At 40.8% G+C, this 17,100-nt stretch overlaps 2 protein-coding genes across 4 annotated transcripts in view; one reads left to right on the forward strand and one right to left on the reverse strand.

The window, feature by feature from the left end:
- Positions 1 to 10,432, reverse strand: part of TRIM37 (tripartite motif containing 37) — a 53,569-nt gene extending 43,137 nt beyond the window's left edge. For both annotated transcript variants that reach the window (XM_087924907.1, XM_087924900.1), the window contains exons 1-5: positions 10,284 to 10,432; positions 9,922 to 9,999; positions 4,762 to 4,863; positions 3,392 to 3,432; positions 1,989 to 2,105 (exon numbers count right to left, since the gene is read on the reverse strand). In XM_087924907.1, coding sequence (XP_087781033.1) covers positions 1,989 to 2,105; positions 3,392 to 3,432; positions 4,762 to 4,863; positions 9,922 to 9,942 — 281 coding nt within the window. In that variant the 5' untranslated portion in view covers positions 9,943 to 9,999; positions 10,284 to 10,432. The remainder of the gene's footprint in view (positions 1 to 1,988; positions 2,106 to 3,391; positions 3,433 to 4,761; positions 4,864 to 9,921; positions 10,000 to 10,283) is intronic.
- A 49-nt stretch (positions 10,433 to 10,481) lies between these two features.
- Positions 10,482 to 17,100, forward strand: part of PRR11 (proline rich 11) — a 58,708-nt gene continuing 52,089 nt past the window's right edge. The window contains exon 1 of one of the 2 annotated variants that reach the window (XM_087924874.1): positions 10,482 to 10,557. The gene's annotated coding sequence lies outside the window, so the exon portion shown is untranslated. The remainder of the gene's footprint in view (positions 10,558 to 17,100) is intronic. The other variant, XM_087924864.1, reaches the window with a different exon arrangement.

Below are 17,100 nucleotides of genomic sequence, written 5' to 3' on the forward strand. Positions count from 1 at the left end.
CGAAGCCTCGCGGAGACGAGGTTTCGGTCTGTCGCTGAAGAAGCTCAAACCAGAAGTCATTTTTTCCTCAATCATTTTAACAAAGTGCCATTAATGAGCTTATTTTTACTTGACATCAGCCAGTGAGCTACAGCTGAAATGCTGATTAAAAACAGGAAACAATGTAAAATGACATACAGAGAAGGTTCAGGTCAGCAATTCAGTTATTATTTTTCTCTGATGTTTTGCAAGTACACTGAGTGTTTTTTTTACCAAATTCCTTATGTATTTAATAAAACCCTTCTTTTTCTTCTTTTCCTCCTTTCCCTCACTCTATTCCCTTTTCCCTTGCCTTTTCCCCCATTGTCTTCATTTTCATTTGTATATTCAGAATTTTTTAAATAAAAATGTATGTATTTTAAATTAAGAAAGAAATATATTAAAATACTTGGCCCCTGACTGCTTTTCACAAGCTTCTTGTTCAGTATTTCCATTATCAAGGTGCAGGTTAGTTACACACACAGAAACTGAACGGTTCCAGCTACAATGTTTAGGTTACATCTAAAATGTTCTGCAAGTTAGCTTAGATTCTCATGTAGCTTCTCTATAAAATCACCCCAAAGGTTTTTTATTCTTGCTGCAAAAGGGAAAGCCTTTTATTTTCTATCCTTTCATAAAATGCTTTCTTCTATTCTAGGCAAAATTCCAGGTTGGCAAAGGACTAGCACGAACTGGATGCTTGGAGGACCACCAACATCCAGCTTGCTTGAATGAAGTCTGCTTTTCTGCTTACACTCCTGATGCCCTTCTTGACTACAAATTGGCTATCTAAACAGATAGGGGCTTCATAACTTTGGGGTATAAATTGTACTCAAATGCTGTTCTGGAAGAGCATGTTTATACCATAGTACTAGGAGCACAGAGATCCAGCTACTTTTCCAACAAATGCTCCTAGATGACAGCTACCAGGTTATCTATGTCATTCTTAATTAAGAATTATAAATCCTGTGCTTAACCTCAGCTCAAGCCTCCCTTGGAGAATGCTTGGCAGGTGATCACTTCCTTGTAAAGCACATTCGTTTAGTGAACCTTTCCACCCTAAATTTTGGGTCTGTTTGGTATGCACCAGTGAAGGATACCTACTACCATTGTAGGAATATGAAATTGTGAACTGTGGAATACAAATTTACTACTTGCTATACAAGTAGGATTTAAGACCAGTTGCTTAGCTACTGTTCAAAACTGTGACAAACCAACCCGGAATATGTTACTTATAACCCAGAGTCGAAGTTCCAACATCTGCCCTCCCCCACAGTTAGATGACTATATTTTAGGTGCTTGGAAACTGGCCTGCATTTATGACTGTTTCCAGTGCCCTATAGTCACTTTGACTACAATTTACAACATTTCTGCCAGAAACCTGCATTTACTTCCATTTTTCCAGCAAAAAAAAGCCACATAGCTAAAAATGGGTTTGTTTAACAACTGCAGTGTTTGCTTTACAACTGCTGCAAAAAAGGTACTAAAACTAGGTTTGGTCACATGGTAATCCACTATACAATCATCATGATTTACAGTGAAAGTTGTGGGCTCAATTACAGTCCTAAGTCAAAAACTCCATGTAGTGGATGGAGTACATTGTACACTGAAATAGGAGGCGGTATCAGTGTTTTTACTTAACTTTTTGTGGTTCTGTAGTAGAGCCTTCTGGGTTTGTAAAGACAGGCTTGCCTTCCCATGACTGCATCTAAAAATTCTGAAACCCCTGAACTAGAGCAAGTGGGAGGATGATTGGCACACCAATGATACCCTCAATCCATTACAGAAAACAAATGTCACTGTAAATACCAATGTTACATTTTAACATCTCACATAATGCAACTGTATATCCACTCTATATATAGCTATTTACAGGAGAAAAAAATCTTCGTTTAAAATGTCTGATCATGAACAATTTTAGGGGTATGCATGACAAACCCTTCTGTCAACAGCCGTTTAAATCTACGTACTTGTCTTTTTCATTTTCTTCATGCTTGCTTAAATTACACAACTGGAGTGTGTCAAGTTGCTGCGTCACCTCCTCTGCCCAACGACAGTTGACAAGTTCTCGCAATTGAAGTGGAGCTCTGCAAGGAAAAGTTTTGAGTAAAAATCCTGCTTTTTACAGGAAAAAAATAGAATTGAAAACAGGAGTTTATGCAGATGCATAAGATTTTTATCCAATATCTCTACCTCTGAAACAGTTAATAAAAACACTATATGATTTATGATCTCATCTGCCATCATCAGGCTTCTGTATAGTGTTCATCTGTACACTATACAGAAGCCTGATGATGGCAGATGAGATTCTGCCGAAACGTTGCTACAACTTTAAAAGCACAACTACAATGATGTGGGAAAATACCCAAACAAAGCTGAATGTAAGTACCCGCAAAAACTTAAGAAAATATAAATATAATATAATATAATATAATATAATATAATATAATATAATATAATATATTCTATATTAGAAGTTGGGGGTGTTCATCAATAAGCTATAATTCAGGCACTCTAACTTGAAATCTTCTTCCAATTTTTTCCACATTAAGAGGAAGCTAATTAATGAAGAATGGTAAATAATTTCATGTTTGTTCAAGGAGAGAAATGTTGCCTAACAGATATTTTGAAACCAGAAATAAATAAAAAAATTAGGGGGAGTAAATGCTCGGATATAGCCAGAACTGTAAAGATTTAAAGAAAAAATAGCATTCATAAGTTTGAGATTTACAGCATGCAAAGAGATCAATTCTTTGCATTGCTCATGATGGCTCATGGGATGGGAATCGCAGAACCTGAAGTCAAAGGTACTATAGCAGGGCTTGTCAAACCGTGAGCAGGCTTCCCTTGGGGAGATGGAGACCTAGGCCAGGTGAGACGTAGAGAACCTTTTAAGTACAGTGTTACAATAAATCTATCTTTAGTTTCACTGTATTGTTTTCACTATCCATTTGTGCTCATTTTGGTATTTGGATATTTAGATAAGTGTACATTAAGATTACAGTAAAGGGAGGTGTGATGACAAAAAGTTTAGGAATCCCTGTACTAGAGGGAACCAGGTTATCTATACTTTGACCTAGAGAGAATTGTTTTCAGTGGCATCAAAGGAGCCGACTCTTTCCCAGAACCTTTGAAAATTGCTCTTTTATCCCCAGTGAGTGACAATTGTGGGTAATTTTTAAAACGGTACCTTGGTTAAACTTCCATTAATGACTGACGTCAAGATAGATAATATTCCATCATGTGCCAAATTTAAACGATAACCTGTCTGTACCTCCCAAACATGTATTGTGAGTATCAGCAACAAAAACTACCAAAAATAAAGAATTTGCTTTAATTACCACAACACAAAGGGCTTCAAGTGAAAGCTTACCGACAATGTGGGCACTGAGCTCTTTGTTCTGTCAGCCAACGCTGTCAAACAAAACAGGCATATTATAAACCACCAAAGAGTTCCAGAAACATTAGAAAAGCATAAATCTTACAATAAGTTTGGACATATTTCTTTAGCATAAGTAAAATATACTTGAATGGGATTCACACAATATACAAATACTGCCATCTATCCCTATTTATTATCTATATACTGTATACTGTTGCACTCAGAAAATGACTTCCAATACCAAATTATACTTTGTTGAATTGGCCTGGATCATACAACCTGCTAAGACAATGGCTGAATTCCCAGAACATACTAAGGTATAAACTAGCCAATCCCAGTTTAATCTAAAATGCTGTGCAAACATGTTAGTCTAGATTTATTTATTTGTATGCCTTTATTTTTACAAATAACTCATGGCAGCAAATATATTCAACACATCTTCCTCCTTCCTCCTCCTATTTTCCCCACAATAACAACCCTGTTTAAGGTAGGTTGGTCTGAGAAAGAGGGACTAACCCAAGTTCACCTAACCAGGTGGGATATGAACTTGTGGTCTGTTAGTCACACATGGAGCTAACAATTAATCAAAAAAGTTGGTTGTGGCACTTCTTTGTATGTTATCAACATATTAATCCTAAATATTGGTCCAACCTATTTAATTATTTTGTTCAGAAAATTAAAAAGCTCTAAGAGAATCACTAGTCCCAAAACAATTGTGACTATAATAAATTTCTGGGTTTTTAAGAAGTTTAACAGCAACATAAAAATCTAAGTGTCTATGGAGATTTTCAGTCATCCAGGTCATGGTTGTCCCAAAGGTGCTTTTTTCAAGAGTCAAGTGGAGTTTCTGGTTTTTCTTTGAAGACATTTCGCTTCTCATCCAAGAAGTTTCTTCAGCTCCTTCCATTCCCCACCATCCAGAAAGAGCTGAAGAAGTTTCTTGGATGAAAAGCGAAATGTCTTCAAAAAAAAAAAAAAAACCAAGAAAGTCCAGTTGCCTCTTGAAAAAAACCTTTGGGGATACAAATAAGTCCAACTGGTTGAAAGACCAGAAAAGAAACTAAAAATTTTTAGCTCTTGGGTTGAAAGAAAAGATGAAAACAAGTTAAAATTAATCTTTAGCTTTGGAAGAATATCAGTTTACATTATTCGGTAGTTTCTCTGGGGCATGGCTCCTAGTAAATGGAAAGCAGGCAGGCACCAGAACAAAAGGTTAAAATTGTTTTTTCTTAGTGTCCCAATAAATTAGAATTCTTGTACACTTACATCTGTTTTGAAGTATTTTCAAAAACAGTTATACATCCAAAATCTAGTTACTGTCTCCACATGAGTAACTTAGCTCCAAATTTGTGATTACTTACCCGAATACAACTGAAACAACATAGCTTGGAGCAGTGTGGACACAGGCGTGCATCACGCAATTTTTCCATACAAATGAAACATCTAAATACTTCAGCAATACTCTGCAAGAAAGAAACACAATCAAGACAAATATGGATCAGCTTTATCAGTAAACTGCACCCACATTATCTTATTCATTTCAACTCACATTTTAATTAAAGCTAGGCTCACCTATATTGCTCTGAGATACTATACAACCATGTTTGGAAGGAAACAACAGGCAATTATTTTTAAATGTCATTGTTTAAATCAAAATTTTAAAAAGGCTTGCTATATCTACATACACACTTCAGTATCTTGCTAACACTGCAACAAAAGAGCAAAAATAAATATGTATATCATTGTTTAGAAGACACTCTACAATATGGGTGTCCAACCTTTTGGCTTGCCTGGCCGCAATGAGTGGAATTGTGTTGGGTCGCCTATAAAATATATAATATAGTTAATGTATATAAATCACATAATATTGTTAAAAGGTTTACAGTCCAATGGGTTTGCATTACTAACAGTCCAGGGCTGTGAACGTGGGCCACAGGTTGGACACATCTGCTCTATAATAATCTTGCAGAATACAAACATCACTAAAGTAGTGAGAGGTCATGTACACCAACAGAACTCGCTGGTAAGTTTCTAAGATGGACTGAAATGCATATGATTCATAAAATGCACATTCCAACAGAACGTTCTTTTTTGCACAGTACCTTTTTGCTGCAGGTAAGGATTCAGAAAGATATGGAAATGAATCGTATTTTATTCTTGCTAAGTTATGTGGAATACAGTGTAATTCAAAGTTTGTACTTTTATACGTTTACATGTTAAACTCCTATCTTGCCTTTCCTTCATGACCTCAAGATAGCAGAGGGAGTCCTTACTTAAAAACCATTCATTCAATGGCTGTTCAAAGATACGACAGCATCAAACTCTAGCATCATGCCTGTTTAAACAGGCAGCATATAGGAAGAGGTGAAAAAATGAGCAGATCCAAGATCTGTGACTTCACTGCATTAATTTGTTGTACTAATATTTCCTTGCAGCAGCTGAAAGGGGAGATTTATCAGTTCATAAAGTTTCATGAACCACAGTACCTCTTTCCTCTTTTGACCTCATTGCAACAATTCATGTATCAGGGAAAGAAGAGACCAAGTGTGCTGAATTTATACCAACCCAAAGAACAATACCTTCTACTCAATCTTGGAAACTAGAAATGTAAAGTATTATTATAACAGAAAAGTGAATTGTAAATTATGAATATCAAAGTGACAATCTGGGAAGAGCATTTATTAATTAACATTGTTAAGATCTAGACTGCTTTTCCAAAAATGTCAAGGTGGCTTATTTAAAATAAAGACAATGGTCAGCACTACTGTCAGTTTGGTCACAGCTTGGTCTAGTGATTAAGACACCAGGCTAGAAAACGGGAAATGGTGACCTCTAATTCCGCTTTAACCATGGAAGCCAACTGAGTCAGTTTGGGCCAATCTCTCTCAGCTCAGCTCAGCTCACAGGACTGTTGTAGGGAAAATAGGGAAAAGGGAGCGTATTAGAAATGTTCGCTGCCTTGATACTTTATAAAAATAATGAAGGTGGGATATTAAATAACTCTACTATTGGCCATACAAGAGGCCCTTGACTGAGAAAGAGAAATATTGTTTGTACTATTTTTGTGTAATTTACACTGTTTTTTTCTTAAATATTGTAGTTAAACATGATTGCCATGAACCTTATCAATAACATTCTTGTTAATTTCAGTGTTCCCATTCCTACTTTTTTTCCTTTACTCTCTCTCCTGCAACATGTAATTGTTTTTCCTCCAACACTGAAATCATGTAAACAACAGTGCAGAGAAAACCCAAAACAGAGAAGATTTATGGGGTTACACTTTGCCCAATTTTATCACTTTGAATTTCTGTTGTTTTAATCTGCCTTTATTATATATATGTCTGTATGTCTCGGCCCATGGTGAGTTAAGTGTTGCTGTTAGGCTGTTAGGGGCTGGATGGGGAGCAACAGGTTGAAACTAAACCCTTGGGTTTGGGGTTCATTGGCTCAGGGAGAATTGCCACCTTTGGTCTTGGGTGGGGTGGCACTACCCCAAATAGACCCTGTCTGTAATCTAGAGGTTTGCGTGGAGTCACGACTCCTGCTCAAAGAGCAGGTGGCAGTCGTGGCCAGGAGAGCCTATACCCAACTGCAGGTTGTGCACCAGTTATGCCCTTTCCTGGACCAACAGTCCCTACTCACAGTCACTCATCCTCTGGTCACTACCCGTCTTGATTATTGCAATGCATTCTACATGGGGCTGCCCTTGAAGAGCATCCAGAAGCCCTAGCTGGTGCAAAATGCAGCGGCCCGCATGCTTTTGTGCAGACCGCGGTGTGTCACCTCTCCTGCAGGAGCTGCATTGGTTGCCGATTTGCTCCTGGGTGCAATTCAAGGTGCTGGTTGTCACCTTTAAAGCCCTTCATGGCTTGGGTCCGGGTTATCTGAGGGAACGTCTCTTGCCGATCACACCTACCTGACCCATCAGAGCAAGGAGGCAAGGAATGTTGTGGGTCCCACCCCTGAGGGAGATACACCTGGTGGGACCCAGAAGAAGGGCCTTGTCCGTGGTGGCTCGCTCTCTCCCTCTGGAACATCCTCCTCCCAGAGATTAGAATGGCCCCCATTCTAGCACTCTTCCGGAAGGTACTGAAGACCTGGTTTTGCCAGTGGGCCTGGGGAACCCAGAGAGGGATGGAGCCCATAAAATGGCTAGTGTAGTCTGCTGTCGTCGGGGTGGGGGTGGGGTAGGAGTGAGTTTTTATTTTTTTTAAAAAAATCCAAATTTTGTTTTATTGTACATTACTAATTTGATTTTTTTTGTTAGGTTGTTTTTTAATTTTATTTTTTGTTTTAAATATGGTTTTACGTTATGTAAGCTGCCTCAAGTCGCCATGGGCTAATAGGTGGCAATATACACATACATGCGCGTGCGCACACAGACACACACACACAGAGTTGTGATGTTTTTATGTCTGACCGGTATACTGTCCAGAGTCGCTCTGTGAGGGAGATGGGCAGTTCCTAAGTGTGATAAATAAAATAGACATAAATAAATCTAAAGATTTTGAAGGGTAACCACAGTGAGGAGGAGACTGCAGGTAGTCCTCAACTTATGACCACAATCAAATCTAATATTTCCATTGCTAAGCAAGACAATTGTTAAATTAGTCATGCCTCATTTTTCAACCTTTTTGCCATGGTTGTTAAAACAAATCACTGCAGTTAAGAAAACTGTGTTGCAGTTAAGCAAATCTGACTTCCCCCATTGACTTTGCTTGTCCAAAGCCAGCTGGGAAGGTCACAAATGGTGATCACATGACCCCAGGACAGTGTCATCATTATAAATACATGACAGTTGCCAAGTGCCTGAATTTTGATCATGTGAATGTGGGGATGCTCAACAGCCGTAAATGTGAGAACTGATCATGTCACTTTTTTCAGTGCCATTGTAACTGCAGTCACTAAATGAATAGTTATGTCAACAACCACTCAATTTCACATGCCCCCCCAAAAAAAGACCTTTTACTACCCTCTTTCTACTACCCATGCCTGCCCACTCCATTAGGAGAAAGAGAAACTCAGGAGTCCCAAAGGTGCTTTTTCAAGAGGCAACTGGACAACCATGGCCCGGGATGACCAAGAAACTCCATAGACAAGATGTTCAGGAGGTTCTGGTAGTAGAAAGCAGGGGGCTTCTTGGTGATGGCCCCGGTTTCCAAGCCTCTGTCCTGGGGTGCCAGTTTCCTTTACTGGTTTTTCAGGTCCAGGCAGGGAGCTGCTAGTTTTTCTCATGCTCCGTTTTCCTGGGACTTATTTTCAGGGACAGATTTCCAACCCTTCTTTTTCCTCATTTGGATCTATTTTTTTTTCTTTTTTTCTGTACAGCTACTTCTCGACATACAGCCACTCATTTAGCATCCGTTCAAAGTTACAACGGCCCTGAAAAAAATGCGACTTTTGACCAGTTTTCACACCTACCGCCATTGCGGCCTCCCCGTGGTCCCGCAATCAAAATTCAGACTGGTTTCATATTTACGACGGTAGCTTTGTCCCGGAGTCATGCGATTCCCCACTTCTGAGATCTTCCAATAACAAACAAAAACCCAAGGGAGACGCCCGATTCACTTAACAACCGTGTGACTAGTTTAAGACACCTGCGGTGATTCACTTAACCACCGTGGCAAGAAAGGCGGTAAAATGGAGTGGAGGGAAAGAACGAATTCACTTTACCAACCGTCCTCCTTAGCAACCGAAATTCTCTGGGGTCAATTGTGTTCGTATGTCGAGGACTGCCGTACTAGATGCCCCCAAAACAGGAAGGGCAAATCATGTTCACCTAATAGCCTAAACAGCCACACATGCAGGAATTCCCCCCTCCTTATTTCAAAGACCCTAACCCCCCCAAATTTCATTTGGAGACCTGTCCATCTGTGGGGTGGGGTGGGGAAATGATCCTCCCCTGGGGGGGGTCTCCATTTGGGGGCGAGGGAAAAGATCCTCCCCTGGGGGGTCTCCATTTGGGGGAAGGAAAAGATCCTCCCCTGGGGTCTCCATTTGGGGGAGGGGAAAAGATCCTCCCCTGGGGGTCTCCATTAAGGGGGGGCTCCAAGGGAAAAGATCCTCCCTGGGGGGGTCTCCATTTGGGGGAGGGCAGCCACCCTTATCCCACTCCAGGATAGGAAACTCCCCCTCAAAGGTGGGGGGAGGAATCTGTGTGTGTGTGGGGGGTGTTTTACTTATGTCCTCACCTGGGGGTCTCCAATTGGGGGAGGGGGGAAGGCAGCCCCCCATCTCACCCAGGATAAGACGCCCCCTCCCAGATCCCTCCCCCACCTTTGAGGGAGGAGGCGCTATCCTCAGTGGGACGGGGGGGTGGCTGTCCTCCCCTCCTCCCAAATGGAGACGCCCTCCCCAAGGGAGGACCTTTCCCCCACCTGTGGGGGAGGGGAGGTCTGAGGGGGAGAAGCCCCTCCCCCGCTCCAACAGGTGCACCCCTCCCCTTTATTATTATTATTATTATTATTATTATTATTATTATTATTATTATTATTATTACCACAATTACGAAGGGTTTTTACCTCAACACTTTGCTCGTCCATGGCTGGAAACCGCCTCTCTCGAGGTGGGGGTCGCCTCCGTTTCCTCCGTTTCCACTCCTGCGTGTGTGAAGCCACCGGGGAAGAAAAAACGGGGGTCGGTCGAGGGGTCCCGCTTTTTATCCTCCTCCCTCCCCCCTTTTTTTCAAAGCCTTTTCATCCCCAGACACCCCCCACGCCCCAATCCCGGCCATCTCTCCCCTCTCTCCTCCACCCGCGAGAGGAGAAAACAGGGAAACCGAGTCATCAACGGCCACGCCGGCTCGCGCCTTGCGGCTGTGGGGTCGGGGAGGGGGAGGGGAGGGAGGAGGAGGAAAAAAAAAGAAGCCCCTTTGCCGCCTTACTGCGCCTGCGCGGTCATGCCTCGCCAACCGAGAACCGAAGGTGCCGCATTAGCCGGCGCGCGCGCGCTCAGAGCGCCTCTCTGCGCCTGCGCAGGAACGAGCGCTCGCTCGGATTTGCCGGAGCGTTTCGTTTCCCTCGGGATTTGTCTGAAGCGGGGGGCGGAGAATAATGGTACGCATGCGCTAAGTGTTAGTGGAGGGGCAGCCTATAGCAGGTGAGGAGGAACAGGTTGCAACGGGTTCAGGGGGTTTGCGTGCCGCAAAGGTGATGCAGGTAATACTCGACATTTACAACAGTTCATTTAGTGACCGTTCAACGTTGCAGCGGCGCTGAAAAAGGGCACTTGTGGCCGCTTTTCACACTTACGACTGTTGCAGCATGCCCCATGGTCACGTGATCCAAATTCGGAGGCTTGGCAACTGGCATGTACTTACTCGGTTGCCAAGTCAATGGGGAAGCTGGATTCAGTTAACAACAACCGTGTTACTAACTGAACTACTGCAGTGATTCACTTAACAACTTTGGTTGGAAAGATGGTCAAATGGGGCAAAATTCACTTCACAGTTATTTCACTGAGCAACCTAAACTTTGGGCTCCATTCAGAGGTGGCATTCAGCAGGTTCTGACCCAGTTCTGGAGAACCGGAAGCAGAAATTTTGAGTAGTTAAGAGAACCGGCCAATCCCACCTCTGACTAGCCCTGCCAACCCCATCTCTTCTCTGCCTCCGTTGAGTCCTAGCTGATCGGCTGGGGTCTGTCTCCTTTGGTTGCCCTGCACAGGAGAACGGAGCTGGGAAGCAGGTTAGTGGGGTGGGGAGGGAATGGGGATTTTGCAGTATCCTTCCCCTGCCATGCCCACCAAGCCACAGCCACCAAGCCACGGCCACAGAACCAGTAGTAAAAAAAATTGAATCCCACCACTGCTTCTAGCACTGATGTTATCTAGTTAGGTCATGAAACGTCCACAAGCCAACAACCAAGTTCAGAGAGCACTAAGGACCACATTATCCTCCTCCTCCTCCTTTCCACAAACCCCACTCCCTTCTACCACTGATGATGTTATCTAGTTTAGTAATGAAACGTCTGCAAGAAAACCACCAAGCTCAGAGAGCACCAAGGATCTCACAGTTCTCCTCCTCCCTCTTGATAATAACCACTTTTTAGAACAATGTTAGCTATGAGTAATGAAATCTGCAGGAAAACTACCAACCTCAGAGCACTAAGGATCCCACAGTCCTCCACCCCATCTCTTCTTTCTCTCCTCAAATCCCTCTCCCTTCTAGCACTGATGATGTTTCTTAGTTGGGTAATGAAGTATCTGTAAGAAAGCAACCAAGCTCAGAGACCACCAATGACCCTACAGCCCTCCTCCTTCCTCCTCCTTCCTCCTCCTCTCCCCCTTGCAAACTCCACTCCCTTCTCACAATGGTGAAGTTACCTAGTTGGGTAGTGAAATGTCTGCGAGAAAACCAAGCTCAGAGATTACTACTACTAGTAGTTCTCCTCCTCCTCCTCTCCCCCCTCCTCCTCTTCGTAAATGCCACTTTTTAGCGCTTGATATGAGTAATGAAACATCTGCAAGAAAACCAGCAACCACCAAGGACCCCGGTGGCCTTCCTCCTTCACCCCATCTTCCTCCTCTTCTCAAACCCCTCCCCCTTCTAGCATTGATCCAGTTGGATAACGAAGCATCTTGCAAGAAAGCAACCAAAGCTCAGAGTGCACCAAGGACCCCTCATTTCAACTCTGAGCTACATATATTCTCTTCTATCAGGTGAATGTCAACAGCATGGATGGACGGTTAGGACAGTAAGTTCCTCACAGGAAGATCTGAAAAAGCAGGTTGGGAACATATTGTCCTGGAAAAAAATCTAAGTACCTACTTGGTGGCACGTAATAAGTCAATCAATCAACCAACCAATCCATGACATATGTCAAAAAACCTGTTTTTCCACAAAAGGAATACTTGATTTTTATCTTAAGATATCTATTACTGTAGCAGTACTTACTCAGTTTACGAAATATTTTAAATAGGTCTATTTCTCCCTTATGTGTTTTTTAGAAAAGGAGTCCCCTCAATAATTATTCCATATCTTAAAACGTTGAACAATAATTCTGTCTTATCAGTCAGTGTAAAGTTTTCAGAGTAAACGTAGGTAGAATTATTAGGCCATGTTCATTGTGGCATTGGGTAAAGATTTATACTGTATATAGGTAGTCCTTGACTTAAAGCAGTTCATTTAGTGACCATTTGAAGTTACAACGGCACTGGGGAAAAATGACTTATGACCATTTTTCATACTTACGAGATCAGATTGTACTTACGGTTCAAAGGCGCCCAAGTGAATTTAGCTTGATGCTTCCTTGAGTAGAGAAATATAATAAGGGATGCTTTTCCTTATGGGTGTTTGCAGCTTGGTTGTTCAGAGTTACCAGAAGCTCCCAGCAACAAACTCTGTGAGTAGTCCAGCAGGCAAACATTTTCCCATCCTTTTAAAGAGGAAGGGTTTTGCAAAACTTCACTTACCTTTCTGGTGTGGGCTAAAGTGGGATTATTTGGCACTGACCTGAGTTTAAATTTAGATCTGTTATTGCATTTTAACCTATCCCAGGGTTTTGCAAAGTTGTAGGTATATTTCCTGAAGCATAACTAAATGTGGCTTGAATGGTTCAATGTAATAATTATCATTAATAGGATCACCCACACGTTTAGAGAGCTAATATAATAAAAACAGTCTGGAACCCACATTACGTATCTGATATTAGCACAATTGAGAAAGTCCAGAAATATTTCACAAGAAGAGTTCTCCACTCCTCTACTCGTTGTAGAATACCTTATGCCACCAGACTTGAAATTCTAGAACTAGAAAACCTTGAATTACGCCATCTTCGGTCTGATTTAAGCATGGTATATAAAATCATACATTGCAATGTCCTACCTGTCAATGAATACTTTAGCTTCAACCATAACAACACAAGAGCACACAACAGATATAAACTCAAGGTTAACCGCACCAAGCTTGATTGCAGGAAATACGACTTCAGCAACAGAGTGGTCAATGTCTGGAATACTCTACCCGACTCTGTAGTTTCTTCCCAAACCCCAAAAACTTTAACCTTAGACTGTCTACTATTGACCTCACCCTTTTCCTAAGAGGTCTGTAGGGGGCATGCATAAGCGCACCAACGTGCCTACCGTCCCTGTCCTATTGTTTCTTTTATTTTTCTTTCATTTTTCTTATATGTACTCATTTCATGTATTCATAATTATGTATACACTTTTACTTATTATCTCGTAAACAATTGACAAATAAATAAATAAAATAAAATAAAATAAAATAAGTTGAAAAGCTCCTTCTATCCCAAGGCAGTAACTCTATTGAATTCTACTGTATAGTGCAATATTAATGCAATATCAGGGGTTTTCAGTTCAATGTATAGAATGTGAAGGATGTGTGTTTGTGTTTATTTTCAGTCATAATGTACACTGAAGATGGTATTTAATTTCGTACGAGGTGCAATACAATAAAGTATACTAAATAAACTAAATATATAGTATTATAATATATAATTTATGTTAGCTTTTATATTAACATTTTAAATTAAATTTTATAATAATATAATTTAGAGAGCTAATATATTTATTATTTGCATCCCGCCTTTATTATTTTTACAAATATCTCAAGACGGCGAACATACCCAATACAGGTAGTCCTCAACTTACAACAGTTCGTTTAGTAATCAAGCTTAACAACGGCACTGAAAAAAACATTTTTTCACACTTAACAACTGTTACAGCATTCTCACGGTTACATGATCAAAATTCGGTCTCCTGGCAACTGACTCATATTTATGATGGTTACAATGTCCTGGGGGCCTTTTGCTATTTTCTGACAGAGTCAATGGGGAAACCAGATCCACTTAACATCCAGGTTGCTAACTTAACAAGTGTCGTGATTCACTTAATAACTGTCGCTAGAAAGGTCATAAAATGTAGCACAACTTACTTAACAACTGTCTCGGCAATAGAAATGTTGGGCTCAATTGTGTGTGTGTGTGTGAGAGAGAGAGAGAGACTGGCCCAAAGTCTTTGGCTTCCCTTTCCCTTTGAATGCATTCTTTTAATAATCTCTCATTCCAGAGTGCAAACAGTATTTTCTGATCCAGAAAATTTTTAGACCTTGTTGCTTATGTACTTTCATTATGTTCCTGATGCTTTAAACAACATAGTTCAAATTGTTCCTTTTTTTCTCCCTTGTTTTTTTTTTTCACTCCCCCTCTTTGAAGAAGACCCACCTCCCTTATTCCTACCCTTATCGTCAGCTTTGTTAATTTATAATGGATTATTTTAATGTTTTGTAACGTTTTAATCTTCTGAGCTGCCCAGAGTCACTGGACACGAGATGGATACAGGGGTGGGATTCAAAATTTTTAACAACCGGTTCTGTGGGCGTGGCTTAGTTGGTGAGCATGGCTTGGTGGTCATGTCATTGGCTGGGCGTGCCAACTCAATATCACTCACATCGAGGCACGCATCTCCTCGCCTGGCCTCTCATGACTGTGGGGATGCTGCAACAGTTGTAAGTGTGAAAAATGGTCATAAGTCACTTTTTTCAGTGCCATTGTAACTTTGAATGGTCACTCCACACAAGCAAAGTAACAGCAAAGGAGGGGAAAAAAACTCCAGAGAAGTTCCTGAGACAGGAAGTCTAGTCCTGCCAAGGATGTAATAAGGGTTAACAGAGAGGCAGTTTCTGTAAGTAACACCAGAATGTTTCCTTCCTTCCTTCCTTACAGGATTAGGCCAGTAATTTCTTCTAACAACCGGTTCTCTGAACTGCTTAGAATGTTAACAACCGATTCTAGTGAATAGGTGTGAACCTGTAGAATCCTACCCCTGGATGGATGGCAATTCAATTCCCTAATTAATAATAAATAAATATTACCAACACCCTCCCCTCCTCCCTGTGACTAATTTCCCAGCCCCTTCAGTCCCCCTCAGCAATAAGAATAGAATAGAAATAGAATTAGGAATAGAATAGCAGTAAGAATAAAATGGAATTAAAAATAGCAATAAGAATAGAAATAAGGATAGAATAGGAATAGAATAGCAGTAAGAATAAAATAGAATAGGATTAAGAATAGCAATAAGAATAGAATTAGAATAGAAATAAGAATAGAAAAGAAAAGAAATAGCAATAGCAATAAGAATAGAATAGCAATAAGAATAGAATAGAAATAATAGAAATAAAAATAGAATAGAAATGGACAAGAATAGAACAGCAATAACAATAGAAAAGAATTAAGAATAGAATAGAAATGGAATTAAGAATAGAATAGAAATTAGAATAGAATAGAATTAAGAATAGTAATAAGAATAGAATGGAACGGAATCGAACCGAACAAAATAAAACAGAATTCTTTCTTGGCCAACTGATCGGACACACAAAGGAATTTTTCACGGAAGGAGATGTACACTTCAGCGATGAAAACTTCCATGAACAATGGTGCTTTTGTGGGGAAATTATTGTGACCAGGCATTTTGAAGGTCAGCCTTCAAATCTTGGCAGAATTGGTCCCGTAGAACAGTATTAACTTGATGGAGTCCTTGGGGGCTCTCTCAGTTTGGTTGCTTCAGGCCATTTCAAAAGCTATCCTTCAACCGTCAGTATCTGTTTTCTTTCCACTGTTTTCCATGTACAGTCCTTGCAGCCCCCACCATGTGCAGGAATAGCACCCCAAATTGTTTTTCAATTGGCTTGTCCATCCTACCTAAAAGAAATGCTTCAGGTTTCATTAATATTCGTACCTTAAAATATTTTTGGCATTGTCGTCGTTATATTTATCTATTATGCTTTCACCTATTACCCACATATGATTGTCATTGCCGTTATGTTTATCTAGTATGTTTTCACATATCCACATACGGTAAAATGAAGCTGGATTTTGGCTACATTTCCGGCACTTATGTTTTTGCTAGTCTACCTGGAATCAAGTACCAACGATACACCATTTTATAAAAGTTTTCTTTCACCCTGTAATTTCATGTAAATTTTAGTCCTTTCGTCCATTCTCCCATCTGAATTTTGATCACGTGACCACGGGCCACTGCAACAATCACAAGTGTGAAAAACGGTTGTAAGTCACTTTTATCAGTGCTGTTGTAACTTCGAATGGTCACTAAACAAAAAGTCAAGAACTGCCTGTATCGCACTGGCGCTTTTTCACATATCCACATACAATAAAATGAAACTGGATTTTGGCTACATTTCCGGCACTTATGTTTTTGCTAGTCTACCTGGAATCAAGTACCAACGATACACCATTTTATAAAAGTTTTCTTTCAACCTGTAATTTCATGTAAATTTTAGTCCTTTCGTCCATTCTCCCATCTGAATTTTGATCACGTGACCACGGGGCCACTGCAACAATCACAAGTGTGAAAAACGGTTGTAAGTCACTTTTATCAGTGCTGTTGTAACTTCGAATGGTCACTAAACAAAAAGTCAAGAACTGCCTGTATCGCACTGGCGCTTTAGAAGGGATGAAGACTTGAAAATAATCTCGGCCCAAAATCTGGTCTCTGCTCACAATTAGAAAGCAAACAAGCCAAGCTTCTGTCAATAGAATCTCCTGCTTGAGAAGGGGGTTGGGACTAGAAGACCTCCAAAGTCCCACCCCTCAACTCTATTATTCTGTGTTGTGCAACCAACAAAACCAACTCAGAGCAAAGTAGGTGGAGAAGCTGAAACAGATCAGCCTGAGGAATTTGAAGGGCCAGGGGAGGCCTGCTACCGTTCGCCCCGTTTCAGGCGA

This window comes from Pseudonaja textilis, chromosome 1, assembly GCF_049901715.1.
Source record: "Pseudonaja textilis isolate UNSWEBS1 chromosome 1, rPseTex1.2, whole genome shotgun sequence".
NCBI classification, from domain to species: Eukaryota; Metazoa; Chordata; class Lepidosauria; order Squamata; family Elapidae; genus Pseudonaja; species Pseudonaja textilis.